The sequence below is a fragment of the Sphaerodactylus townsendi genome, linkage group LG05, assembly GCF_021028975.2.
Source record: "Sphaerodactylus townsendi isolate TG3544 linkage group LG05, MPM_Stown_v2.3, whole genome shotgun sequence".
Lineage (NCBI taxonomy): Eukaryota > Metazoa > Chordata > Lepidosauria > Squamata > Sphaerodactylidae > Sphaerodactylus > Sphaerodactylus townsendi.
In genome coordinates, this window is record NC_059429.1 from 38,812,325 (window position 1) to 38,836,142 (window position 23,818).

The 23,818-nt window shown below is 40.2% G+C and overlaps 2 protein-coding genes across 5 annotated transcripts; one reads left to right on the forward strand and one right to left on the reverse strand.

Moving 5' to 3' along the window:
• The first annotated feature begins 354 nt into the window (after positions 1-354).
• LRRC39 (leucine rich repeat containing 39) lies at positions 355-11,865 on the forward strand. Its single transcript, XM_048496348.1, has 9 exons — positions 355-465; positions 776-986; positions 1,873-1,978; positions 2,528-2,684; positions 5,372-5,508; positions 7,347-7,492; positions 8,259-8,411; positions 10,173-10,312; positions 11,641-11,865. Exons 2-9 carry the CDS (start codon positions 805-807, stop codon positions 11,685-11,687), a joined length of 1,068 nt encoding a protein of 355 aa, XP_048352305.1. The 5' UTR covers positions 355-465; positions 776-804; the 3' UTR covers positions 11,688-11,865.
• On the reverse strand, positions 5,942-23,809 carry TRMT13 (tRNA methyltransferase 13 homolog). Of its 4 annotated transcripts, none has more exons than XM_048496345.1 (11): positions 23,659-23,809; positions 21,983-22,029; positions 19,788-19,854; positions 18,733-18,795; positions 17,510-17,579; positions 17,131-17,237; positions 15,449-15,616; positions 15,099-15,165; positions 13,437-13,511; positions 12,426-12,852; positions 5,942-12,102 (listed from the first exon to the last, which is right to left on the reverse strand). In XM_048496345.1, exons 1-11 carry the CDS (start codon positions 23,791-23,793, stop codon positions 11,907-11,909), a joined length of 1,422 nt encoding a protein of 473 aa, XP_048352302.1. In that variant the 5' UTR covers positions 23,794-23,809; the 3' UTR covers positions 5,942-11,906. The 4 variants fall into 4 exon arrangements, with proteins under 4 accessions (XP_048352302.1, XP_048352301.1, XP_048352304.1 ...); XM_048496344.1 differs by having other exon boundaries at positions 17,510-17,582; XM_048496347.1 differs by lacking the exon at positions 19,788-19,854.
• Positions 23,810-23,818: the final 9 nt, after the last annotated feature.

Here is a 23,818-nt window from a genome sequence, read left to right on the forward strand (position 1 = left end):
TGTTTCGACTGAGTCTACCCAAACAGGGAAGTTCCCCTTTCTTTGCAAATAAAGCTACTTACAACTGTGTTCTGTTGACTTGATGTTTGATAAAGAAATATTGGGTGCCACAGTTTCATGTCACCACCACAACTACGGTCATATTAAATATTTTTTCTTGATCCAGCATAGTTTACTTTTTCTTTACTTGCAGAAGCAGAATGCAAATCTTTAAAAAGGGCTAAGATTCCTAGAGGACGAATAATTCAAGAGGCTCTGCAGTCTGGCTGTGGCAATACTTGCTATTCTCAGCAAGAGCCACTGGTTAAAATTAGAATTCGACTGCAGTTGCGCTTCATTCTTGTCATAGCCCACGTGGGAGTTGCAAATGGCTTTAGCAACCTGGTCAAGATTCATGACCTCTCCCTGTTGCTGCACAGAAATCAACAAGCCATGGAAAGCCAGCTAATACATCCAACGATTTAGGTGAGGAGTTAATGAAACGCTTTTGTTAACGCCCAGAGGGGAAAGTGTTGAGTTGACAAAGGGATTTGTTGACACATGGAGGGAGCTTGCTGTTCTTTGCTGCTAAAGTTGGGAGTGCTTCTCTGAACTGTCCGTTGAATAGATTAATTGCATTTGTTAGAAAAGGAAAAGTAGTTTTCTGTCACTCTTTATGTCGTGGAAGCAGTTTCTTTTTGGCTTGCCTCTCTTTTTCAGTGTGTCTGTTCCTACTGGAAGTCAGTTAAGTGAGTCTCAAGAGATCTAAAACAACACTTCTAATGCTTTCATCCAGGTTTCCTCTCTGATACGTGAAGCTCCTGTATGCAAGAGCAATGGAGAAAACCAAAACCTGATGCTGAATCAGAATGTGGAAGAGCCATGACTGAAACAGTAGCTTGTGTTGGCTCATTTACAGCTGTTAAAGCACTTTGGGAAGTCAGAATCCAAAAAATAAACGAAGAACTCAGGAAGGAAAGAGAATTCAGGCAGAAGGCTACGGGGAGGTAGGTACTTACTAAAAGTACCTTAGGGATCCTCAGACTCTCATTTCTATTTCATGTGCATCCCATCAGTCTTCAAATCAGGGTGGCGTATACAAGGTTTATCCCTACCCTTTTATATTGCAACAAACTGTGAGGTAGGTTAGGCTGAAAAATAATCTCATCCTGTAACTGTCACAGCAAAATGGGGATTTGAACTTGGATGTCCTGCATTCCAGCCAATACAACATACCTGCTTCCTGAGAAATCTGGTCAGTTTCTAAGCTCTGAGACCCAAGTATTTTTAGTTTTCGGCAGCAGGGAGTATACATGCAGAAGAATAAGATGACAGAAAAGACCGGACCACTTTGAACAGTAGGTGGGAGTCCACTTTCTATAATGCTTCTTGTGTAATACCCACATTTCTCCCTCTCTGCAAGCAGAAAACTAGCACACCAGGAAGCAAGTTGGGCTAGAATTTTTATTGCAGGAATTTTTTGTAGGAAATCTCAGACATCTTCAGTTAAAGTCTCCCAGGCAGAAGGTATTAGTAAGGCCGTTTCAGCATAAAGTCTCGGAAAGCAGCTTCTGCTGCTGTGGTCCATTTGCAGGCTAAAGTAGCATCATCCAGAATTCAACCTCTTCAAACTTTTGCACAGGTCAGGCCTAAACCAGCATGGCGAGGCTTTTAAATTACATTTCACTGGTGCAGATTGGAAGAATGATCTGGGGACCTTTCTCTGGAATGACACTAATATCCCTTCCTGCTTACATAAGGGCAATGTTAATGCCCTCAATCACAGACTGTCCTTCGTGTGTTCCAGACTCTGTTCTTCAGCACAGCCTATGTATCTAACTGTAGACAATAAAGACAGGATATTACAACTGAAGGATTCAATTTTTTTTCTAGGTTGACACTTGTTTGGGAAGAGAGGGTCAGTCTGACCAAGCTCAAAGAAAAAGTGATCACTGAAGATGGGAGGGTTATATTAAAGATTGAACATGAAGAATGGAAGGTACTGCAAACATGGGAGTTCAGCTAATGAAATAATGAAGAAATCTGACTCTTATTTCATCTTTGCTATTTCACTTCATGGTTTTACTCCCTGCTTTCCCAAGCATTTAGGTTAAAGCAGAATTGATGCTGTTCCATTATTAATTTTTGTATTTTTTTAAAATGCAATGCAACTGCCAAGACTACAATTTGAACTTGAAGACCGGTGGCAGGATGGGGTGATGCTGTTTAATCGTTCAGCTAAAAAAATCACACATATCTAGCTGCTTTTATTGTTACTGGGGGAAAGATGGGTAAGATATTGTCTTGCTTTGTATTGTGTGTTGGGAGAAGAGAATCAGTCAACTACATGTCAATTTATGTTTATTCTTTTCATTTTACTTTGGCTCATTTTTTTAATTTTGTCTTGGTTGGATTATTGTAAGCTCTGAGTTGGTTATTTAAGGAGGAAATCATTTCCCAGTTGCCTTTCTACATGAATTAGGAAACCATGCTTGGTTTAGTTTTCTCAATGACTTTTTAAGCACCCAATTTATCTTTGCAAATTTAGATGCTACCTTCTTGCTTACTGAAACTGAACCATCTTCAGGAATGGCAGCTTCACAGAACTGGTTTGGTAAAAATTCCTGAATTCGTCGGTCGCTTTCAAAATCTCATTGTGCTAGATCTGTCTCGAAATTCCATTTTGGAGTTGCCTACACAGATTGGTGAGTTTTAATGTCTTTAGTGGTTTCTGAATCCAGTAGATCACCAGGTTTTTGAATGTAAAGAAACCACTTTTCTTTACATTGTATTTAATGTACAGTGTATTGTATTGTGTTTCTTGGTTTTTTAATTCCAGATGGGTAGCTATATTAGGCCAATATATATCAGCAAAATAAAACTGGAGCCTGGCTGTAACTCAGATTAACAAAATTTATTCCAAGATAAGCTTTCATGAACCAGGTCTTACAGTGCACTGGACACTGGTTTTATTTGGTTTTCTAATACTGGTTTCCTATTGATCTTATTTCCAGTCCCAATTGATCACCTGCAGCCCTCCCATTTCATCAGACAACTAGGAACAGAAGGGACCAGTAAATTCCTATCTGTTTTCAGCATAATGGTAGCTTTCAAGAACCTCTTCCGTATTTACTATACTCATTTACCATTCATTTTTTTCCTGTGTAAATAAGACCTAGGCAAAATGCTCTTAAATTCCACTTCTTCCCACAATATGAACAAAGTCTCTCTAAATCCTTTCTCAGTTGAATGGGACAGTACATAGGCTAGGACTGGAAATCTCCAGGGATAACTGGGTTTGCCAATGTAACCTCAGCTTGTGGGTTCTGTGGGGCAGTACTTGGAATGAGTTGCAACAACAATTTTTAAACAACAAAATGGTTTACTTTTCTGTACAATTAACACTTTTAAAACATCAACATTTAACGTTACAATTCAAGGTCCTGTTCAGGTTGCATTTCAAGTCCTTCTATTTACAGTCTACTGATATTGCCAAGTCCAAATCTTCTTTGCAAGTTGGCTGGCTCCTGAAGACTCCAAGGGCTTGATGAACAGGTTGCAACATGATGAAGGTCTCCAGGAGAACTCTCACCCATTACAACCACAAAAGAAAACCCTGAAACAATAAACTCCAACATTTACAACATAGCAAAAACAACAACTACCTTCCCAGTAGTTCCCAACAATATTGCAATTACCTTAACAAGGTGTTAAGGGCTTATAGAAATCAAGGTCCGAGTCTGGTACCCTTGTCTTCTGCAAAGAGCTCTTTCAGCCTTTCTGCTGCTCTGAGTCTCCACCCCTTACTGGGTCAACCCATTCTGGGCCAACCCATTCTGGGCATGGGGGTTACACCAACATCCAGGTGGTGGCTGGAGATCTCATGGAATTACAACTGATGTCCAGTTGACAGAGATCAGTTCACCTAGAGCAGGGGTCAGCAACCTTTACAAAGAGCCATTTGGACCCATTTTCCACGACCCCGAAGATCTACCGAGTTGGAGAGGCAGCTCCGCATGGAGCTGCTTCCGGTTCGGCTCCTCCACTCACCTTTCCTTCCAGTGCTTCTCTGGAGGGCTGGAGGGACAAACCCATGCTACCCTCCGACCTCCAGGCTACGCGGAGCTGCAGTATAAGGCTGAAAGAGCCGCTTGTGGCTCTGGAGCTACAGGTTGCAGACCCCTGACCTAGAGAAAATGTTATTATGTTTATAATTTATGGTAAGTTTCAAGGACATCAACAATTGAAGCAGTATTGTTGATAGTAAATGCTATTGGCTTTAATGGACAATCCCTGAAAGGTAGGGCTGGCAGAAAGCTGCACACCAAAGACACCTTCTGGTGGGCAGGTGGAATGAGCCCTTTGGGGATGAGGCGGCCTATAAAAATAAAATAAATAAATAAAATATGAGGCATTAGGAGAAACACTAAGTAACCATCATGACTGCAAGAATTAAAAAAGTTTACAGGTAATCTCTGGCAAGTAGGGTCAGCAGGAGATGGTAATTCACACTTGCAAATGGACATGAAGACTAAGGTACAGCAAATTCTTGCTGTTAGGAAAATCGTACATCCCACCTAGACCACTTCTGTTTACTGCTGGTGGAATGTGGTCTACCTGATCTTGGAAGCTGTTACAGGCACATGCCACAATTTTCCCAAGTCCACACAAGGGTTGCTAAGGGTTTCCAGGTTAGGAAACTCCTGGAGATTTCGTAGACGAGTCTGGAGAGGACAGGATTTGGAGAGAGGAGAGACCTTAGCAGGCTGTAATGCCACACAGTCCATCTCCCAAACCAGCAAATTTCTCCAGGGGAACTGATCTCTGTAGTGTGAAGATCAATTGTACATCTGGGAGATAGCCAAGGCCCCTCATGGAAGCTGGCAACCCTACTGAAGTACTAGTGTGCTTTGAACAAAGGTATATTGCACAATATTTCTGTGAAATATACCTTTGTACTCCTATTGTATTACCTCCTATTGTTCAGCTAAAAAAAAAGGAAGGTTAAAGAGCTCTTTTCTGTCTCTACTTCTGGGAAATGGAGTCGGTATTGGCCCCTTTACCAGTTACAAATTTACTGCTCACCAAAAGGCCTAGGCCTAAAGCAGGAGGTGAAACTGCCCACTAATATTGACGGTTCAGCAATTTAACTTGTATGGGTGAGAGGAAAATACATTCTTTAACAATAATGAAGATGGACTCAACAATTCCAGACTAGTGAAAAAGGATGGGAAGCCACCAGAATCATCCCACATTCCGTCCTCCTCCAGTATTGTTCACATCTGTGACATCTTCGCCACCCACTCACGCTTGACTTAGCACTGTGCTCCTTATGGAAAAGTAAGTTTTCAACAGGTGATTATATGGTTTCTTTGATTTCTACCTTTTTCAGGTCAGTTGTCAAATCTCCAAGAGCTGAACCTAAGTTACAATAAAATTAAAACCATTCCTAAAGAGCTGAGCCATTGTGTCAGTTTGGAAAGACTGGAGCTGGCTGTCAACAGAGACATCTGTGAACTTCCCCACCAGGTTTGGAAAGACAATTTTGTTTTCTCTTTCTTTGCTCAGTGTGATGAAGGGTATACTCACAAACTTTGCTTTTAATACTAGAGTAACAAATGTTGAATCTTCCAATGGCTAGTTCAGACTTGCAGGTTCTTCTTCCTAAATCCAAGAGCTTCTGGGCTTGCACCTGGGCTTGAAGACAGGCATGACTGACATGGACACAGTGCGCCATTCACTTGGAGCTCCACAGGCAACTGCTTCAATTTGATTGAGTTCAGTAGCTCTTCTACAATGCAGTAAGGACACATACAGTCCCTCATCTGTGGCAGTTCTCACAAACGGTATGGCCACATCCACACGGCTCTCCTGTTGTGATCTCAACAGATGCCACCACATGAGCCACCTCTTAGAACCAGTTTACATATTACTTTCATGAATAATTGCAGGATAACTGTAGCCAGTTTCAAACAGCTTTATTTAAAATTAACAATGTGAACTGTTAAACAGTGAACAGCTAACAGCAGCTCCACATCTGAACTCCTCCAGGTCTCAGCTACAACTGCTTTTCCCAGGTATCTTATCTCCGTCCATCAATTCAAACTCCTTAAGGGCACACATCACCACAATTACAACCTGTCTCTGGCTAAAGGAACTGATTCAGTTAATGAAGTCTGCATACATTTTCTTATTCAATAACAGATTTGAAGGAAAATCATATTTTGTGGATGCAGTTTTATAGGTACTCATTAAAGATAATTAACTTTTTAAAAGTGTTGCACAGTTAATATGGGACACTTTCTTCATCCATCTAAAGGTTTTAACTGACTCAGCACAATCCTAACTTTTCTAGGCCATTGAATTCAGCGAATTTAAAAGATTGTAACTGTTAAACATTGCACAGGAAATATTTCATCTTTACAGTAGTAAAGCCAAGCAATTTCTGTCCTTTCTTCCTTCTTCTATGCAGACTTCCCACAATAAAAATCTGTGATGTCTTGATTCTACCATATTTCAATTTTCCCTACTTGATAACATATGAAGCAGCTGTAACTAGTTCATGTTGGACATGTTTGCATATAGATTTACTATACTCATTCACTATTCATGTATTTAAATAAGTCTATATAGCACATAAGCTTTCAGATAAAATAACTACCGGTATCATTAAAATACAAGAGTAAAGTAACATTCAGCACTCAAGATAAAGTAGATATTAAATACATATTTTAAGATAGTGAATTAAAATTACAATTAAATTAGCTGGGGAAGTTCATCTGTGATGGTGACCAGCAGTTCTGTCCCAGGACCAGGCTGGAAACTCGACCGGAATGGGTCCAAAACTGATGCATCTTCCAGAAATACCTGCAGCTGTTCCACAACCCCCCTCTCAACTACCTTACCAAAACTATAGATTTGGGACTGGGTAGTAGTTGGCCAGATCCATAGGATCTAACGATGGCCTCTTCAAGAGTTATATGATCACGACAAGGTTACAGTTACATAGCCAGCTGGTACCTATTGCTGGAACAGGCCAGACTGGATTACTGAACCGGAAGCACCTGACAGATCACTCAGCCATCTGTTCATTGACATTCTGTGGTAGTTGACTTTCATTGCTGATACAATACTAAAGGTGGTTCCACAACAATACACCCTCACTAGAATTCTTAAGCGTCTAGAACAGTGTCATTGGCTTCTAAAGATATCTTCTAAAGAATGTGGTCTGATACAGAGCTGGCAGCAGCCCACTGCAAGGCTAAATACCTAATGGGGGGCAAGGGTATTTAAAAGGCCCACATTAAGCTGCTGTATTCTGATCTGGGAGTCCTTGCTGACAGTTGCCCCTTCCCTCTTTTCATCAGCTCAGCAATCTGAAAAGGCTTTATCACATGGATCTGAGTATGAACCAGTTTGCCACTTTCCCATCAGTCCTCCTGGAGATGCCTAATCTGGAATGGCTAGACATGGGAGGAAATCAGCTGAAGGAACTCCCTGGCAATATTGACAGGTACTGGAGAAAAATCCTGCCTCCATTATTTGGCTATAATCAGGATTTCATATTAACAGTAAGAGTCAATACTGTGTATTGTTATGCAGAAATGTGTCTCTATTAAACTATATCATTGCACTGCCCAAAGCAAAAGATGTTCCCTAAGCTGTAATTGAAAGATCACCAAGGCAGATATAACTGAATTTAATCTTTTCACTCATTTACGGATGGGGTTAGCTGGTCTATAATGCAGCACATTAACAGATCTAACAGGATGTTATAAAAGCAGACAATCTCCTTGGAAGGATAAGTATTGGATTCAGCATAAAAGCTCTCAGGTTGGAAAAGGTTGAATTCAGCATAAAAGCTCACAGAATGTCTCGGTGGAGGAAATCTTTCCCATCCTTCTCCAGATGCTTGCTGTTTGTTCCAAAATCCTATCTTGTGGATTAGAAAAGCATTTCAAACAAAATCTACCACAGCAGGTATGAAAAAGAAACTGGGTGAGCCCAATTTTTCTCCCAGAATTGTGGCAAGAATAAAATGATTGGTGGGAGAACCATACATCTTTTATCAAATATTGGATTCAGCATTCTGGGATCCCAGAAGTCTTTCCTTATTCTGCTGTTATAAAATGTCTAGATGGAAAACCAGCAAAATTGCTCACAGGACACCCCATATGCTGATGTTTTGTTGTGGAGATATAACCATACTCAGAGATGACAAGAGGTGTCAAGAGAATTTAAGAAATGTTCATAATAAATAGAGCTGTTTTTCTTTGCAGAATGGAAAACCTGCATACATTGTGGCTCCAACGGAATGAAATAAATAACTTGCCAGAAGCCATTTGCAACCTAGCAAACCTAAGTACCCTTGTCCTCAGTAGTAACAAACTTCAAGATATTCCTGTTTGTATGGAAGGCATGACAAACCTGAGGTAAAATACCACAACCTACTGCATGTTTACAGCTATCAGCAGATATAGACAATCTGGTCACTGGTTTCTGGGAATGCACATTTGTTTCCAAATTAATAAATTCCTCCCTTCACTCAAGCCTCATTCTTTAAACTAAGGAAAATCAGTGGGCCCACCTAGTAATATATCCATCTCCCTTTTGGCAGTCCAATTTCGAGTGTTCAAGGCATATTCATACTCAGAGGGGGACAAAGTGAGGAGCTTTGAAACTGGCAGCCTAATTTTCCAGTAATCAAAATCAACTAATCTTGTAGGAGAAGAAAAGTATCCTGATAGATGTTTCTTTCAATCACTGCTGATTTAGTGGCTGTGGAAAGAGGACTTCCTTGACTGTTTAGGCAGATGCTTGCACTAAGTTCCCTCTATGTCTGAGTTAGTCCTGTTCTCATTGTGTATTATTTCTGGGGCTTTGCTAATTAGAATGTTTTCCACTGTTCCCAGTCATTGATGAGTTCAAGTCTCTCTTTGTGTTACAATTCACAGTGAGCACACATTTATTTACTAGTCAAATGATTGATACCAAGCATTTACACTCAATTGGTTTGTGTGCATCTTTTGTGCATTGAATAGGTACGAACTGAAGAATTTGGAATTCCCAAACTAGTTCTGCCTTTTATCCCTAGCTGGCTGTCTTGTTGGAATCCCAAGTGCCAGCCTTTATGTGCTCACTGTTATATTGACACCTGCCCTTCATTCCTTGAAGTTCCAATGTATTCATTTATTGTTATTTACAGATTTTACACCCCATCTTTCTGCCCTCATCAGGGCTATCAAGGTGGCTGACATTAAGGAAAACTGCATATTCAAAGCCATTAAAACCAAACACACTTCATCAAAACAATGAAAAGCCAACTAAAATATGTAGACAAAAGCAGAAAAACAATAATTAAAACATAGGGCAAGAAGGAGGGGTCACTCAGTGAATACCAGATGAAACAAAAGTCTTCACCTGCGGGCAGAAGATAATAACAAAAGGGGACAGGTGACTCTCTCCGGGGAGTTCCAGTGTTTTAGTACCACAACTAAGATGATCATCTCCGAGTCCTGAGTTGTCCCCCTGCCTACCCTAAAAAAGTTCGGGGGCACCTGTAGCAGGGCCTCAAAAGATGACTTGTGGCAGGATAGATTTGTAAGGGAGTATACGGTCCTTATGTTTGCTGGTCCCAAGCCATTCAGAAACACACTGGCAGCCCATGTGGACAGCCAAGAATGCAGTCATACACTCTCTACAATCTACTTCAGTCAACATCCTGGCTGCAGAATTCTGCACTGGGGAGGCTTTTGAAGTATAGAAGTAAAGAACCTAGTTGCCTGGACGAGATCTGTACTTATCGCAGAGATGCCAGCATCAACCTTAGCTGAAACTGACTTCAACAGACAACTCAGAATACATACAACTATTGCAAATAAATATAATTGCATAAACAATTTAAATTCTCCTATCAAGGTTATATTTGATATCCCATACACAGATAAAGCCCCACTAAAACCACTGAGATCTTACAAGGAGGCACAAGTATAGAAATAAGTACTAGAATTAAATCATAAATGTAGGCTATGCTTCTGAAAAATGCTGAAGATTACATAGTACGAACACAAAGCACCACTGATTTGAACAGGATTTGTCCTGCTAGCAATTTCTCCTATCAAACAGTTGGGGTTGAAATTGCTCTTTTAAAAAAATTCAAAATCACTGCCTTAACCTATTATTCTAATTACTAGATTTGTCAACTTCAGAGACAATCCGCTAAAACTGCAGATTATACTCCCTCCATGTGAGAATGAGGAAGAGGAGGAAGAACGAGAGTTGTATGGAATTCAGTTCATGCAAGCATACATTGAGGAATCACACAGCAGAAAAGGTATCTTTGCATACTTAAAATGAACTCAATTCTTGGAGGAAAACATGCATCGATGATTTGAAGAAAGATGACTGTAACGAACTGAGTCCAGCAACAAGAACCTTCATAAAAGAAAGGGATCTTTATTGCAAAGCTTAGGTCTGTCCAAGGCCTTGTAGCCAATGACTCAAAAATCACACACAGAACTTCAAGAGAACTCTGGCCCAGCCCACTCAGGTTCATTCTCACACCCAGCCAGGCCAGACTGGGAAAAACGCCAAGAGAGAGGCAAGCAAGATAACGGTATACAGTAGAACAAACAAAGCACAATAGCAGGTGTTAACAGTAATGGCACACATTCCAATTCCCTATTCACAGTGACCTTTTTACTAGCACCTCTGCGTATTATCTGCTAGCTTAGATTATTGTTGCCTCACTTCCTAATACCAAAGTCTATATTTCCTTCCCAGAATGTCAAAATCTGTTTCTGGAGGGGAGCGGGAGGGCAGGCTGGGAAAACAACTGTGATAGGCTTGTTGCTCAGAGACTAGAAACCAGATGGCTCATGTCCTACTGCTCTTTAAAATACTTTGGTACAAAGGAATTTTAGACTCCGTGAATGTTTGCCACTAGTTGGTAATAGCCAAGACAAGAAGTAAAGAAAAGGAACCACCTAGAAAAATTCTGCCTTTTGCTAATTTCTGTAGCATTTCTGGATTTTTTTACATGGAAGTTTTGCTTCAGTTTGGATGCAAAAGCAGATTGGGTTTTTTGGAGTACTGATACTGTGTTGCCTAATAATTCATTCTCTGTGTTTTCTTCTGCTTTTCTGCATTCTTTCCCAAATCTGGTTAGTTATAATCTTTCTGGAAAGACTGCAATAAAAGTGTGTTTGTATGCCATGTGCAGAGGAAGGAGCACATTTCTGCAGGGCCCACCCAAACTAATATCATTTTCCTCTCTGGGCTGCCCCACACAGTACCCATGCCATATCACCTAAAGGATTTTTTGAGTTTTCAAGAAAAAAGTCTGTAGTGGACATATTCCTGCAGAAGAGATTCTAGTGCATGGCTAGTGACTGTTCTGGACACCAACAGCAGCCAAAGCAACCTGGGGCTGTAGTTCTAGAAAAGCAATCTTTGCTGGCAGAACAAAGGTATTTTATAAGCTTAGACAAAATGCTTTAATTCAACACAAATGGACTCATGCGTTCAAATGCAGTTTTAAAAAATGGAGTAGAACAACTTCTATAATACATACAAAGTAATACATTAGCTGAGACTGTAAATAAGATGTTGTGTGCAGAATTAAGTATGTGGATTCTTCAATTTCAAATTCTTATCTTTCAGAAAACACAGAAAACAATATTGCTGCTATCAATAACAACTGGAAATAAATCCTGCCAATTTCCTTTTTACAACTACTAGGAGGCAACTATCATACTTTTTTCAAGTTCGAAAGACTGAAGAACACTCATATCTACTCTGAGAAAAATGTTACGATATTCTCTCACTGTGGGAGGAATGCTTTGGTGTTTTGAGCCAATATTGAAATCTGAAAAAAACCAAAAACCCTACACAGCACAAGTCCAGTCACTGTAAAATCCTTTCTCCCTTTAAGAAGTTGAATGAGGTAATGAAGACTGATGTGGTACTGCTGTCAATAGCACATTTTCTAAGGACACACTTGGATCTGTATAGTACTGCAAGACAGCATCATACCCTCTTTGCTGTAAATATTCAATCCGGCCATGATCAATCAACAGTTTACATAACTGACCTATGCGTTTTCGTTCCTCGGTGGTCAGCAGCCTAGAACCAAATAAATAAATGCATCATTGCAACATAAAGATTGAAAGTTGTTGTTTCATTCTGGTTGTTATTTACTATGAAAGGAGGGATTCAGAGGCTTTAACAAACAATTAAATAAATAACAATACAATAAATTAAGATATTACATCAGATTTAGACAATTTTAATGCAAGCAAAGAAGCTTAAAATGTAAAAACATTTTCTTAAAATGTAAAAACTTTGTAGTCCTTATCTTGGATCTCAGAATTTAGAATTCTGAGATCTTCCACTTTGAAAGACTCTCGCTTCCACAAAACATGCCTGTACTACAAATGGTCACTTACCCTTGCAGACTATCTGAAGTGCACTCCATGTGTTTGTCAGGTGGGTCATGTTCTTCAGCTTCACTGCCTTGTTCGTCACTCTCCGTTTCAATTCTAGAGGTTTGGGGACTACTGTCTCTCATGCCACAAGTGGCCCAGCTTGTAATTCTTTTAAAATAATTGAATTCTGTTGCTCCAAGCCCCAGTGCGGTAAAAAATTCTCGACCCACATAATACCTCCAGTCGCATCTATGATGGCAACACAATGCAATAACAATGCCAGCCACAGGGCTTTGGTTCTCAGCTACAGATTTACTACAAGTGTCACTGGAATTATCAAGAGCAGCGCTGGTTCCATCACTCTTCCGACGTTTAGCTGATGGACTTTCTCTTCTGTCATCTTCACAGAAATTTGCATAGGTTTCAACCAAACATCTCAGAGCAAGGTCTGTGAACATACATAACATAACCGTTATTTGCAGTTTACTTCACATCATAAATAACAAATGCATGTAATTTTTTCAGAGGGTAGCTGTATCAGTCTGCATTGAACATCTGAATTTTAGCCCAATAGCACCTTTAAGGCCAACAAGATTTTCAGGGTACGTGCATTCCCCCCCGCCCCAAAAAAGGCTCCCTTTTGCCTGATCCCATTCCCCTCAATATGCACAATTTAGCTCATTAACAAACTGTTAGCTTACCACCTAACAGCCATGATTTGCCCATATTTACTCAGAAGACAAACCAATTGAGTTGGACTGTCTACTTAGTAAGTGCAGCCGGTATTGCAACCCAAGTAAACAGCATTAATTTATTGTGCATCTTTAGTTATTATTTAGTAAACCCCATTATTCAGCGGTTTTTTTCAGATTGCTTATGGCTACCTTTTCATTAAAAAAAGCTATTTTAAGCAGATTCAGAACCAAAAAGGTAATGAAATCCAAAAAGCTCAGAGCCTGCCTTAGGTCACATATAATTTTAAGCAAAGTTAGCTTGCTTGTCTCCAATACGGATAGCCTGTACAATTTTTACCTGTTGCAGAACCACATACATGCTTTCCAATGCCTACTGTAGGTAGTTTCTCTTTCACAAGAACAGGTACCTTATCTGAAAAAAGGAACCAAGTCTAAATTACTTAATTTAGTCTGCCTGCTTCTGAATAGTAACTGCCTCATGAAAATATTTTGCAAATATAATCTACAAATCAGACAGTGTGAATGTTCAAGTTGAAGCTAATCCTAATCAATAAATGGCTATGGGATGGAATGTTGTGATGACGAACCCCCCACAAATTGGCAAGCAGGACTCACAAAGTGAGTCCCGTTTGCCCATTGGTGGGTGACATTCCATTCCCTCCCCCACCCCTTCCCCTGACCCCAGAGCAAGTTCCACCAGCCCATCCCCCACCCAAGCCTCACTTTCCACCCTTGCTATCCAAGTCTCACCTTATCAGCCTCCCCTGATCACAAGTCTTATCTTTCCACCCTCCTCCCAAGCCACACCTTCCAACCCTCTTCCCAATCCTCACCTTTCAATCCTCCCCCAACCCCAGACTCACCTTTCCACCCTTTCCCAATCCTCACCTTTCCACCACCCCACCCAAAGCCTCACCTTTCTACTCTCCCCTTCCCACCTACCCCAAGCCACACCTTTCTGACCTCTCCCACCTCCAAGCCACAGATCCAGGACCAAGTAGGTGCCAAGTGTCATGCCAGGAGAGGAGGCACTATGGCCCAGTAAAGCCATTGCAGGAGGAAATGCTTGCTCCCCCATCCTTTGCTAGGTCCCCCCTGCATCTCTCCTGCAATGGGCTTTGATGCTAGTTAATATAACTCACATTAAATCAAGGCACTCAGTTTCACTGTTTAGTGTATTTGACATAGCTTCTGATTAATCAAATCTTGATACTTTGTGTACAAAAATGAGTAGCCCCTTAGATGCTTCTTGCCCTCAGAGCCTAGTCATCTGTTTTCCTGAAGGGAGTCTGGGTTGGATTCAGCTACTGAAGTACTTCAATGTGAAAGACCAACAGAGCCACCATCAGGCAAACAGTGATGATGGCCTGTATACTTCCCAATCCTATTTGGAAGCCTTCCTCCAGATTCCCTCCAATTTAAGTGGCTCTTCCTCCAGCAAAAGTGTTCTTCTGCTGGCTGCATGGAGTGGTAGAATACCTGCCAGTGGCAATATCAACCTCCCCCAACAACAGGCTTTGTTAGCTGAAACCTGGCCAGAATTACTATCTCAATGACCAAGATTCAGAATTAACCTTGTAAAATGAAATATTTTGCTACTTCAACTCAAAATACATTTACTCTCCCTCCTCCAGTCCCTTCTGTGCATGGACAGGTACAAGAGGCTATTGGAAAGGACAGAAACTATGTGCATGGCTCCCAGAGCTACAGGCCCCCACACGCTTTGGTGAAAGTTATTCATAATTTAACAGATGGCTGCCTAAGAAAATAACATGGAGACAAGTTCAATTGACAAACAATGGCATGTACCCCAGGCTACTCTGGTAAATCTTTGAAGCTGGCATGCCCCATTCAACACTCTACTTATAAAGGCACACTGGCTCTCAGCCTTAGCTGAGATTAATGACACTGACCCTGCCTTAGTCTGTTCAAAAAAAATTACCATGTTCTCTTGCACTGTCTTCTAAAGACACAGTGCAATGTAATCGATGTAACTTACTTAGGCACAAGTGCTGAATATCAACTTGAAGCCTTTCAAAGCTGTTTTTCCTGTGCTTTCCATCTACCTGTGTAAACAGAACAATCTGTGATTATGAACTCAGATCTTATTTATTATCCTGCTCAGCAATGCATGGTTCCATGTTATCACTAGTTGTTTGGAAACAAAAACATTAAGCAGAAGAAAATATCAAGAGTCATTTATTGCTATGATACTGTTAAACTTTATAAGTTTTGCATCTTAAATCACTTATATTGGCAATCTTCTCTCTGTAAAAGAAACCAGGAAACTATAAAATATGGCACAATGCCAAAAAGGGAGGGGAGAGAAAAGAAAGCTTGAAATTGTACCTTATATCTTGTAGTTGCTCTTTCAACAAGAAGGAAGTGAACATCTTTAGCATCTTGTAAGGCTATATCAACCCAGTGAGACAGCTTTCCTCGTCCAGCTCCAAATTCAACAAAACATCTCTTCGTCCCAAGCAAATTTAATCTCTCCATGTTACCTAATATAGAAGCCTACAGACTTCAAAAGATTATTTTATGAACACAGAACACAGATAGTTGCAGAAACATATTAATACAGCTTATGGTAAATGTATTTTCCATAGTCTCTACTATGGCTAGTTCTTTGTTCCTTTTCAGTTCTTTTTTTAGTTTTATGCACAAGTAAACAATCATTAAATAAAGAAGGCAGAAATATATGTATTTGGTACACACATACAAAATCAAATAGCAAGTTTACACTGAAACTACTGACTATATTCTTCTAGAATTTTTCTTATTTATAAGCATTTAAGAAATTCTTACATTTTTCCCATCCAATCTTTCTTAGGAATAACTTTATTTCCAAATCTTTGCAAAAACTAGTCTAGCAGCAGTTATATATAGAACTGCAACTTGTTTATCTCATGATAAAGACCCCACATAATTAAGGAGAAAAAATACTGGGCACATTATTATTATTTATTAAATTTATAAACGGCTGTCCCCCGAAGGGCTCAGGGCAGTAAACAAAAAGGGATAAACCACAATTTTAAATCACAATATAAAACAATATAAAACATAAAAACAATTCAGCACATACTCAATAAAACCAGGAATCACAAAAAAAAATGGGATGAACATCCCTATTCCTTCCATAATGCAGTGACAACCATATTCCAACATTTACTGGGCTTGAGAACCATTCCACCAGACTGAAGAAATCAAGTTTCTCAGCAGCACAGACCCATCAACTTCCTTCCCAACTCTGATACACATTTGTTAAAGACCAAGGTGATTAGTACTACAGATCTACACTGGATAGATCCGATGCTGCCTATAATTATGTGAGGACAGAGAAACAAAAATCTTGGGAATCAGAGACATCATCGTTTTGTGTATGGAATTTCTTTCGGTCCTGTGCAAAAGGATTCTATTAGAGAGGTAGAGATTTGAATCTCTCTTTAATCGCAGGAAATTCAGGTAGTAGTAGGTTGCAGTCCACTATTATTATGTACTTAATACAACAGTTACTTTTAGCACCGACTTTTAAGAGCTGGATTTGTTTATTGCGCAAACTCAGAACAAACAGAAAAATCAACAAAAACTCTGTTATGTATACAGCCGTTTAAGGAACAAAATTAGATTCAGCAGCAAATGCCTAATAAAGGTTCTGCAATTAATGAGATTTCAATAGCGCTTTTACAACATCTGAAGTTAATGCAGCTCATGCTTAAATTGAGAAATAAGTATAAACTTTCAAACGAGAAGCACTTTAAAGTGGTGGTTCCAAACCTTTTCGAGTATGAGAATCCCTTTTTTAATTTATAAAATGTTTGCAGTCCCTCCCATATGATAGTAGTTGTACTATTAGTATCTGTCGGCTGATAACATATATCATGACAAACACAGATGGATTTCTGTTCTCCTTGCTATGACCCCCATGGGGATCAACCCACAGGTTGAGAACCACGGCTTTACAGGAAACCTACTGGTAACAAGGATTAATGAGAAAATTACTCGCCAATAAAGACAATAAGATACTCTACCTGCTGTTTCAAATGCTTGAAAGCTGCATCCCCATTTCTGGGGTCACTTAAGGCTTCCTGTAAGGCATGATGAGAACAGGTTTGGTCCTTAAGAATGGATTTTATGCCTACAAAAGAGACTCTGATTTATTCCTCTGAGCTTCACCAGAAGTAGTCACAATCCTGACTCCCGTATAAATACATGGCAAATAACTTCCTTCTAAATGAATCTGTTTAAAGGTGAATTCCCTGGGCCAGAAATCATGGAGAGCTTAATCAGGTTGACAGATATTTTAAGCAGTTATTATTAGTTAATAGTTGTTCTAACTGTTACAAAATGGTATTTCATCTTTGCTGGATACTCCACATAAATCCAACATAACAAATAAAATAGACGTACCATTACTTGCTTTTTTCAGTTTTCTAATCAAATCTTCTAATTCTTCTTTAGAGAGAGCAGAAACTGAAACCTGCTGGACAGAGTACAGAAAGACATCTTGTGTTGTATAGTTTCTTATTTTCTGATCTTTATAAAACAAAAAAGGAAACTTTCTTGTATACAGCTACTAGTATAAACCAAGAATAAAACTGAAATAAGAAGCAGAAAATTTGACCTTATCCAAATTATGCAGTTACCAGAAAAAGAAGACCCATTCATATTCTGCTTCTCAGGCATGATATTCAATCTTTTTCTATTAGACTATCCAGTTATTTGAAGGAAGGCAAAAGGGAATCAAACAGATTAATAAATATTGTGCAGTTCACCCAGATCCACATTTCTAGCTTCAGTGAATGACCAACACGCACAGGGAAGGGGTTGTGCAAATGGATCCATCAAGATGTAGCTCATAGATATGAATAGCATTGGCTATTTTTGAGCCAGTATGTTTAATTTTCCCTGCTGCTGTTTTTACAGATTGATGCTTTCACCAAATTGCAAGTGTTGACTTTACTGCATGAACATTTACTTCTATTTAAACAAGCACAGGATTGGGCTACAAGTCCAAGCAGGCTAAGTGGAAATTATTCCTAGTAAAAATGCACAAAGCTAGGCTGTGGATGCATCTCAGACATGGGTTGAAAGAGACACTATAACAGAATCAAGAATATGGAGGCTACATGCTGGATCTTATACAAAAGCTATATTTCAAAACAATCAGAAGTACACTAATCTAGCCAAGAGCAACCATAAAGAAATGTGACTTTCTGTGTTGGAATTTATATGGGGAGGTTCAAACAATCATATATCTTGTATTGTCGAAGGCTTTCATGGCCAGAATCCCTAGGATGTTGTGAGTTTTCCAGGTTGTATGGCTGTGTCCATGATCCTCTGAAGATGCCAGCCACAGATGCAGGCGAAACATCAGGAGAAAATACTACTGGAACATGGCCATACAACCTGAAAAACCCACAACATCCTAATCATATATCTTACTGGATTGTCTTGTGTCATACAAAACCAAGCTCACAGTACTGAAAAAACTGTTACGATTAAAACCCACAAGAGAGGTCTTCCCCACACTGATATACTATTCTTCTCCAAGAGCACTCTATAACTGAAAGATACTCTTTATTTCCTTTATTAACATTTGCAATACACATATATTTAAAAAAACTATTCACCTTTTCCTCAGGCAATTCTGTTGCCTCTTTCAATCCTGCATTAATATCTTCAGCAAAGTAGAGCTTTATAAAATCATAGGAAAAATATGTTGAAGACTAGTTATAACAAAACAGCATAACAACAAACCTATATCATGGTTAAAGGCTAAATGAGCAGAAAAGCTAGTTTGTTTAAGAGAAATAAAGATATCCACAATTGTCCAATTTCATAGGAACAGTGCTCAGGGACTTTCTTACATAGAAGAGGGTTAAATGTGTTCCATAACCAAAATAAAAAGTCCTTCACAGAAACACAGGTCAGTGCCAGTTCACCTTTCACAAGACTTTAACGTTTGATTTTAAAAAGACATAAACATTTATTCCTATGAATTTGTCCCCAAGCCTCATTTCTGCTTTTCTTTCAGCATCATCCCTTTTATTTTGTACGTTTCTTATTAGATACTTCTGCTTACACCTCCCCTTGCATAATCCAATACCCACAGATTCAAAGGAACCCCCTGCTCTGTGCCTTACACTGCCCTGTATTTGGAAACAGGCCAGCATCTGATGGAAACCAAAGCTTGGTGCCGCATTTTCAGGTTCTGGTTACGTATCTGCTTCTCCAATGGGCAGCTCCAATGGGCAGTGGGAAAAATTACTCAATCCTCTTATGGCTGGATTAGGCAACACTGCAGATATTCCCAAAACTCTGTTTTCAACTGCCATACTCGAACCAACAGCTAGATTTCTGTGCGCTGTGATTGCTGAGCGTTCCCAATTTTTTACTAGACATACTTTTAATTGAATGGCTTAACGTTTTAACTCCTATTTATTGTATGTCCAAATAGATTTTAATTTAACTTAAATCTCTATTGTATATTCGATATGCCATTAAAGGTTTCATTCATTCATTCACAGCTTCAAAGGACTCCAATACTTCATATATAATGTATTATTGTATGCAAAGCATTCATACAAATGAACACAGCAAGGTATATCACTGCAAAAGGCAGACTGTCCCTGGGATTGTACAGGCCCTTTCAGCTCCAACAAGCAACAACTCCAGGTACACTTACAGGCTTTGGTTTCTCTCTTGAATTACATTTTCTCAAGTGTTTTTGTAGCAGATCTTCATATACAGTGCTAAGATCAGAAACAGAAAGTAAACACGATGTTCTGTTCACCACGTGTTGTTGAAAAAAAATCCAACCATTTCACCCTAACTATCTGAAAGCAAAACAAAAATTCTCAGACAACCCTAAATAAGTGAAAACCAATAAAATACAACAAAAATAAAAATACCATATACCAAATTGGCATCCCACCACTCAAACTAAACTCTTTAGAAAACAGCAGGTTTTGCCTGTCTCAAAAAGGAACAGAAGGAAGTAGTCTGCTGAGCTTTCTTTAGCAGACGGTTCCTGGGGGGAGGAGGGGGGCTGGCTAGCAAAAAAGCCAGTGAATACATGGAGGTGTCTTATACTGAAAAGGACCATTGGTCCGTCATGGTCAGTACTGTCTACTCCATACAGTCTCAGGCTGAGGTCTTTCACATCACCTGCTACCTAATTCTCTCTCACACACACTTTTAAGATGGAGATGCTGGGGACTGAATCTAGGAATTTTGCACACCAAACGGCTGCCCTATTACTGAGCCACAGCCCCTTGCCCGTTGCTTTCAAGGATTGTTCCTGTAGCTCCCATAGGAATCAGAGTAAATAAATGGATTGCTTTGATGGAACCTTTCAAGAGAAGTTGAAAGATCTGTTGATCCAAAATTCAGCTTCTTATCTTTTGGCAGGAGCAAAACCAATGTTGAGACATTGCTATGGGTCTATTTGTTTTGAGGTTCAATTCAAGGTTTGTTCTTTTTTCATTTTTAAAGCTCTTTGTAACCACATCCCTCAGCTAAGTATTTAGTTATGTATTTTGAGTCAACACCTCCTTGGAGTTTCATCTCCCAGGGCCCACCATCTCCGCAGCTCAGCTGTGGGTTGATGTATATATATTAATTTTATCAATTTATACTCTGTCTCTCTCAACGGGGATCCAAAGCAGCTTACATCATTCTCTTCACCTACATTTTATCCTCACAACAACCATGTGAGGTACATTAGGCTGCAAATGTCTGAGAAGTCTAAAGTCAGCCAGAATAGAGATTGGAACCTGATCTTTGACATCACAGTCTGGCAGTCTAGTCCAGGGGTGGGCAATTATTTTTTCCATGGGGCCGCATAAGAAACAGAAAATATTGTGGAGGGCCGGGCCAAAAGGTTGAACTCAATTCTGCATAATAGGAGCTGATAAGTGACAGACAGGTGCACAGATCAACTTGGAATCAGTGGCAACAGTTCTGCATACAACACTATTTGGCACAAAGAATCACAGGCTTAACCTACCTGCATAGTTGTCCACTGTGACAATCAAGCAAGTGGGGAGACTTAAGTCCCTTGACCTACTTTTTTCATCGACTGGTGCTTTTGAAAGCCCCGCAGAAGCCGGTTGCCTTGGTTGCCGGCTTCTGTGGGGCTTTCAAAGGCGCCTCGCTCCCCAGCAAGGCGGGGGGAAGGGGAGGCGCTTTTGAAAGCCCCGCAGAAGCCGGCAGCCAAGGCAACCGGCTTCTGTGGGGCTTTCAAAGGCGCCTCGCTCCCCAGCAAGGCAGGGGGGCCAGTCAGGGTCATCCGGCAGGCCGCATGTGGCCCGCGGGCCGTATAATGCCCAGGTCTGGTCTAGTCACTATTGTTCCAAGAAGTTGGAAATACATCCTGCCTTGTTGTCTTTAGGAATGCAAGTCTGACTTTTAAATTTTTTTTTTTAAATGCAAGTCTGACCTATCTCCTCCCTTCCTTGGCCTTGGTTCGGGCGCCTGTTTTAAACAATCTTCGTTTTAAAATACTTAGTTATTTAATCTATTTCTGCATAGGTTTTAAGGGATTAAGTTTTTATGTGCTGATCCGTTGATTTGTTGATTTGATGTTCGTTGGAACAGCCATGTTGTGAGCCGCCTCGAGCCCTTCGGGGATGAGGCGGCCTATAAGTTTAATTAATTAATTAATTAATTAAAGACTCTTTGATTAAGTCAACTGGTTGGCAGCAGAAGAAAATTTGTATGACATGGGTACTTTTACTGGTTTATGATATATTAAGTTTTCATGCCGGTTCATTATTTTCATTATGTAAGCAACCTTCAACCCTTCTGGGAGGATTAAAAACAGCCAAATAAATAATAAATTAAAACAGTAACTGAATAACATACATTACAGTTGCTTACTGTTTTGAATCCAGAGGGCACGGAATTCTTTTCTTGCCATTTTCTTCCTGATTAAAAAAGAAAGATTGAAATGTGAACTGAACAGTCATTCTTTTAGACCACAGGATAAGTATGCAATGCATCTGTGAATTTCTGAATTGCATATTTATTTATTTGTTAAATTTATAGGCCGACTCACCCCCGAAGGGCTCGAGGCAGCTCACAATATGGCTGTTCTCTAAGACAGCAAATGCATAAAAATTGGCCTATGCCAGAAATCTCCCACTGATAAGATAAAATCACCTCTACAGAATCAGTACTTGCTGCTAAAGAGGCAAGAGCTTGTAAACAGAAAAAATCCTAGAAAGATTATACCAAAAATAAAGAGAAAACCACTAAGCTTAAAGGCATTTTATTGTTGGGAAAGAGTGGGATATTAAATAAAATAAAGTAATAACAATAACAATAAATAAAAATTACAACATAAGAACAGCTAAGAACTGGTGAGAACATTGTCCAGAGAAAGTAAGGAAAATGAGAAGGTCAAGAGCCTGTGGGACTTTTGAATCCAAAAGGACAAAGTGTTGAAACACCATAAGAACATAAGAACATAAGAACTAGCCTGCTGGATCAGAAGAGAGTCCATCTAGTCCAGCACTCTGCTGCTCGCAGTGGCCCACCAGGTGCCTTCGGGAGCTCACATGCAGGATGTGAAAGCAATGGCCTTCTGCTGCTGCTGCTCCTGAGCACCTGGTCTGCTAAGGCATTTGCAATCTGAGATCAAGGAGGATCAAGATTGGTAGCCATAGATCGACTTCTCCTCCATAAATCTGTCCAAGCCCTTTTTAAAGCTATCCAGGTTAGTGGCCATCACCAACTCCTGTGGCAGCATATTCCAAACACCAATCACACGTTGCGTGAAGAAGTGTTTCCTTTTATTAGTCCTAATTCTTCCCCCCAAATACACCAGACATCACTGTGATCGAGGACAAGAAAGTGACCATCATCGACATAGCAGTACCAGGTGACAGCAGGGTCACTGAAAAAGAACAAGAGATGGTCACTAGATACTGCAATTTGAAAATCGAGCTTCAGCATCTATGGCACAAACCAGCTGAGGTCATCCCAGTGGTTATCAGCACGCTGGGCGCCATCCCGAAAACACTAGGGCAGCACTTGAAACATCTTCGAATTGACAAAATTAACATTGGTCAAATTCAAAAGGCAGCCCTGCTGGGATCTGCACGAATACTACGCCGATACATTACAACTTCCTAGGTCTCAGGGTGAGGCTCAAATTGTAATGAAAGGCCAACAACCAGCTAAAGATCTGGCAGCTGTGAAATCTACCATAATAATTCGGCAAAAGTGCCCACTTCTTCATTTGCGAGTTTAAGATGGAATTGAATGTTGTTAGCTTTTAAGGTGCTACCGGCTCTTAATAGTAGCCACGTTGAAAGAGATCTGGGATCCCTGACATGAAGAATGACTGACATGACTTCTGAGCATGTGTAAAGATGGTTCTCTCCACTCCGCCAGTCTCTAAGTGCTCTGGTCTCACTTCTGGCATCTTAAAGCAAAACCAACTGGTGTCCTCTAGCGGGCCAAGGTAGTTTTCTTGCTCTGTGTCACCAAATCAGAATTAGGCTGGAGCCCTTTGCCAGCTGCCCCTACTACAGCCTGTGCCCGCCTGCTACCTCCTGGGCTGCGTGTTCCCCACAAAAGCGCCTTCCCTGCGCCGGGACCATCTTGCAGAAGCGTCTCTTCCGCGCCACGAAATAAGCGCATCGTCCAGGCTGAGGGGAAAACGACCCAGCCAGCTCCTCCGCCATCTTGCCTCTCCGCTCCTCCTCCTCC

Coding starts and splice junctions, on each gene's coding strand:
- LRRC39 (XM_048496348.1), top strand. CDS start 805: ATGCAAGAGCAATGGAGAAAACCAAAACCTGATGCTGAATCAGAATGT. Junction 987..1,872: donor AGGCAGAAGGCTACGGGGAG/GTAGGTACTTAC, acceptor TTTTTTTTCTAG/GTTGACACTTGTTTGGGAAG. Junction 8,412..10,172: donor GAAGGCATGACAAACCTGAG/GTAAAATACCAC, acceptor TCTAATTACTAG/ATTTGTCAACTTCAGAGACA.
- TRMT13 (XM_048496344.1), bottom strand. CDS start 23,793: ATGGCGGAGGAGCTGGCTGGGTCGTTTTCCCCTCAGCCTGGACGATGC. Junction 13,512..15,098: donor TATTCAGCACTTGTGCCTAA/GTAAGTTACATC, acceptor TCCTTTTTTCAG/ATAAGGTACCTGTTCTTGTG. Junction 12,853..13,436: donor TGTATGTGGTTCTGCAACAG/GTAAAAATTGTA, acceptor GTATGTTCACAG/ACCTTGCTCTGAGATGTTTG.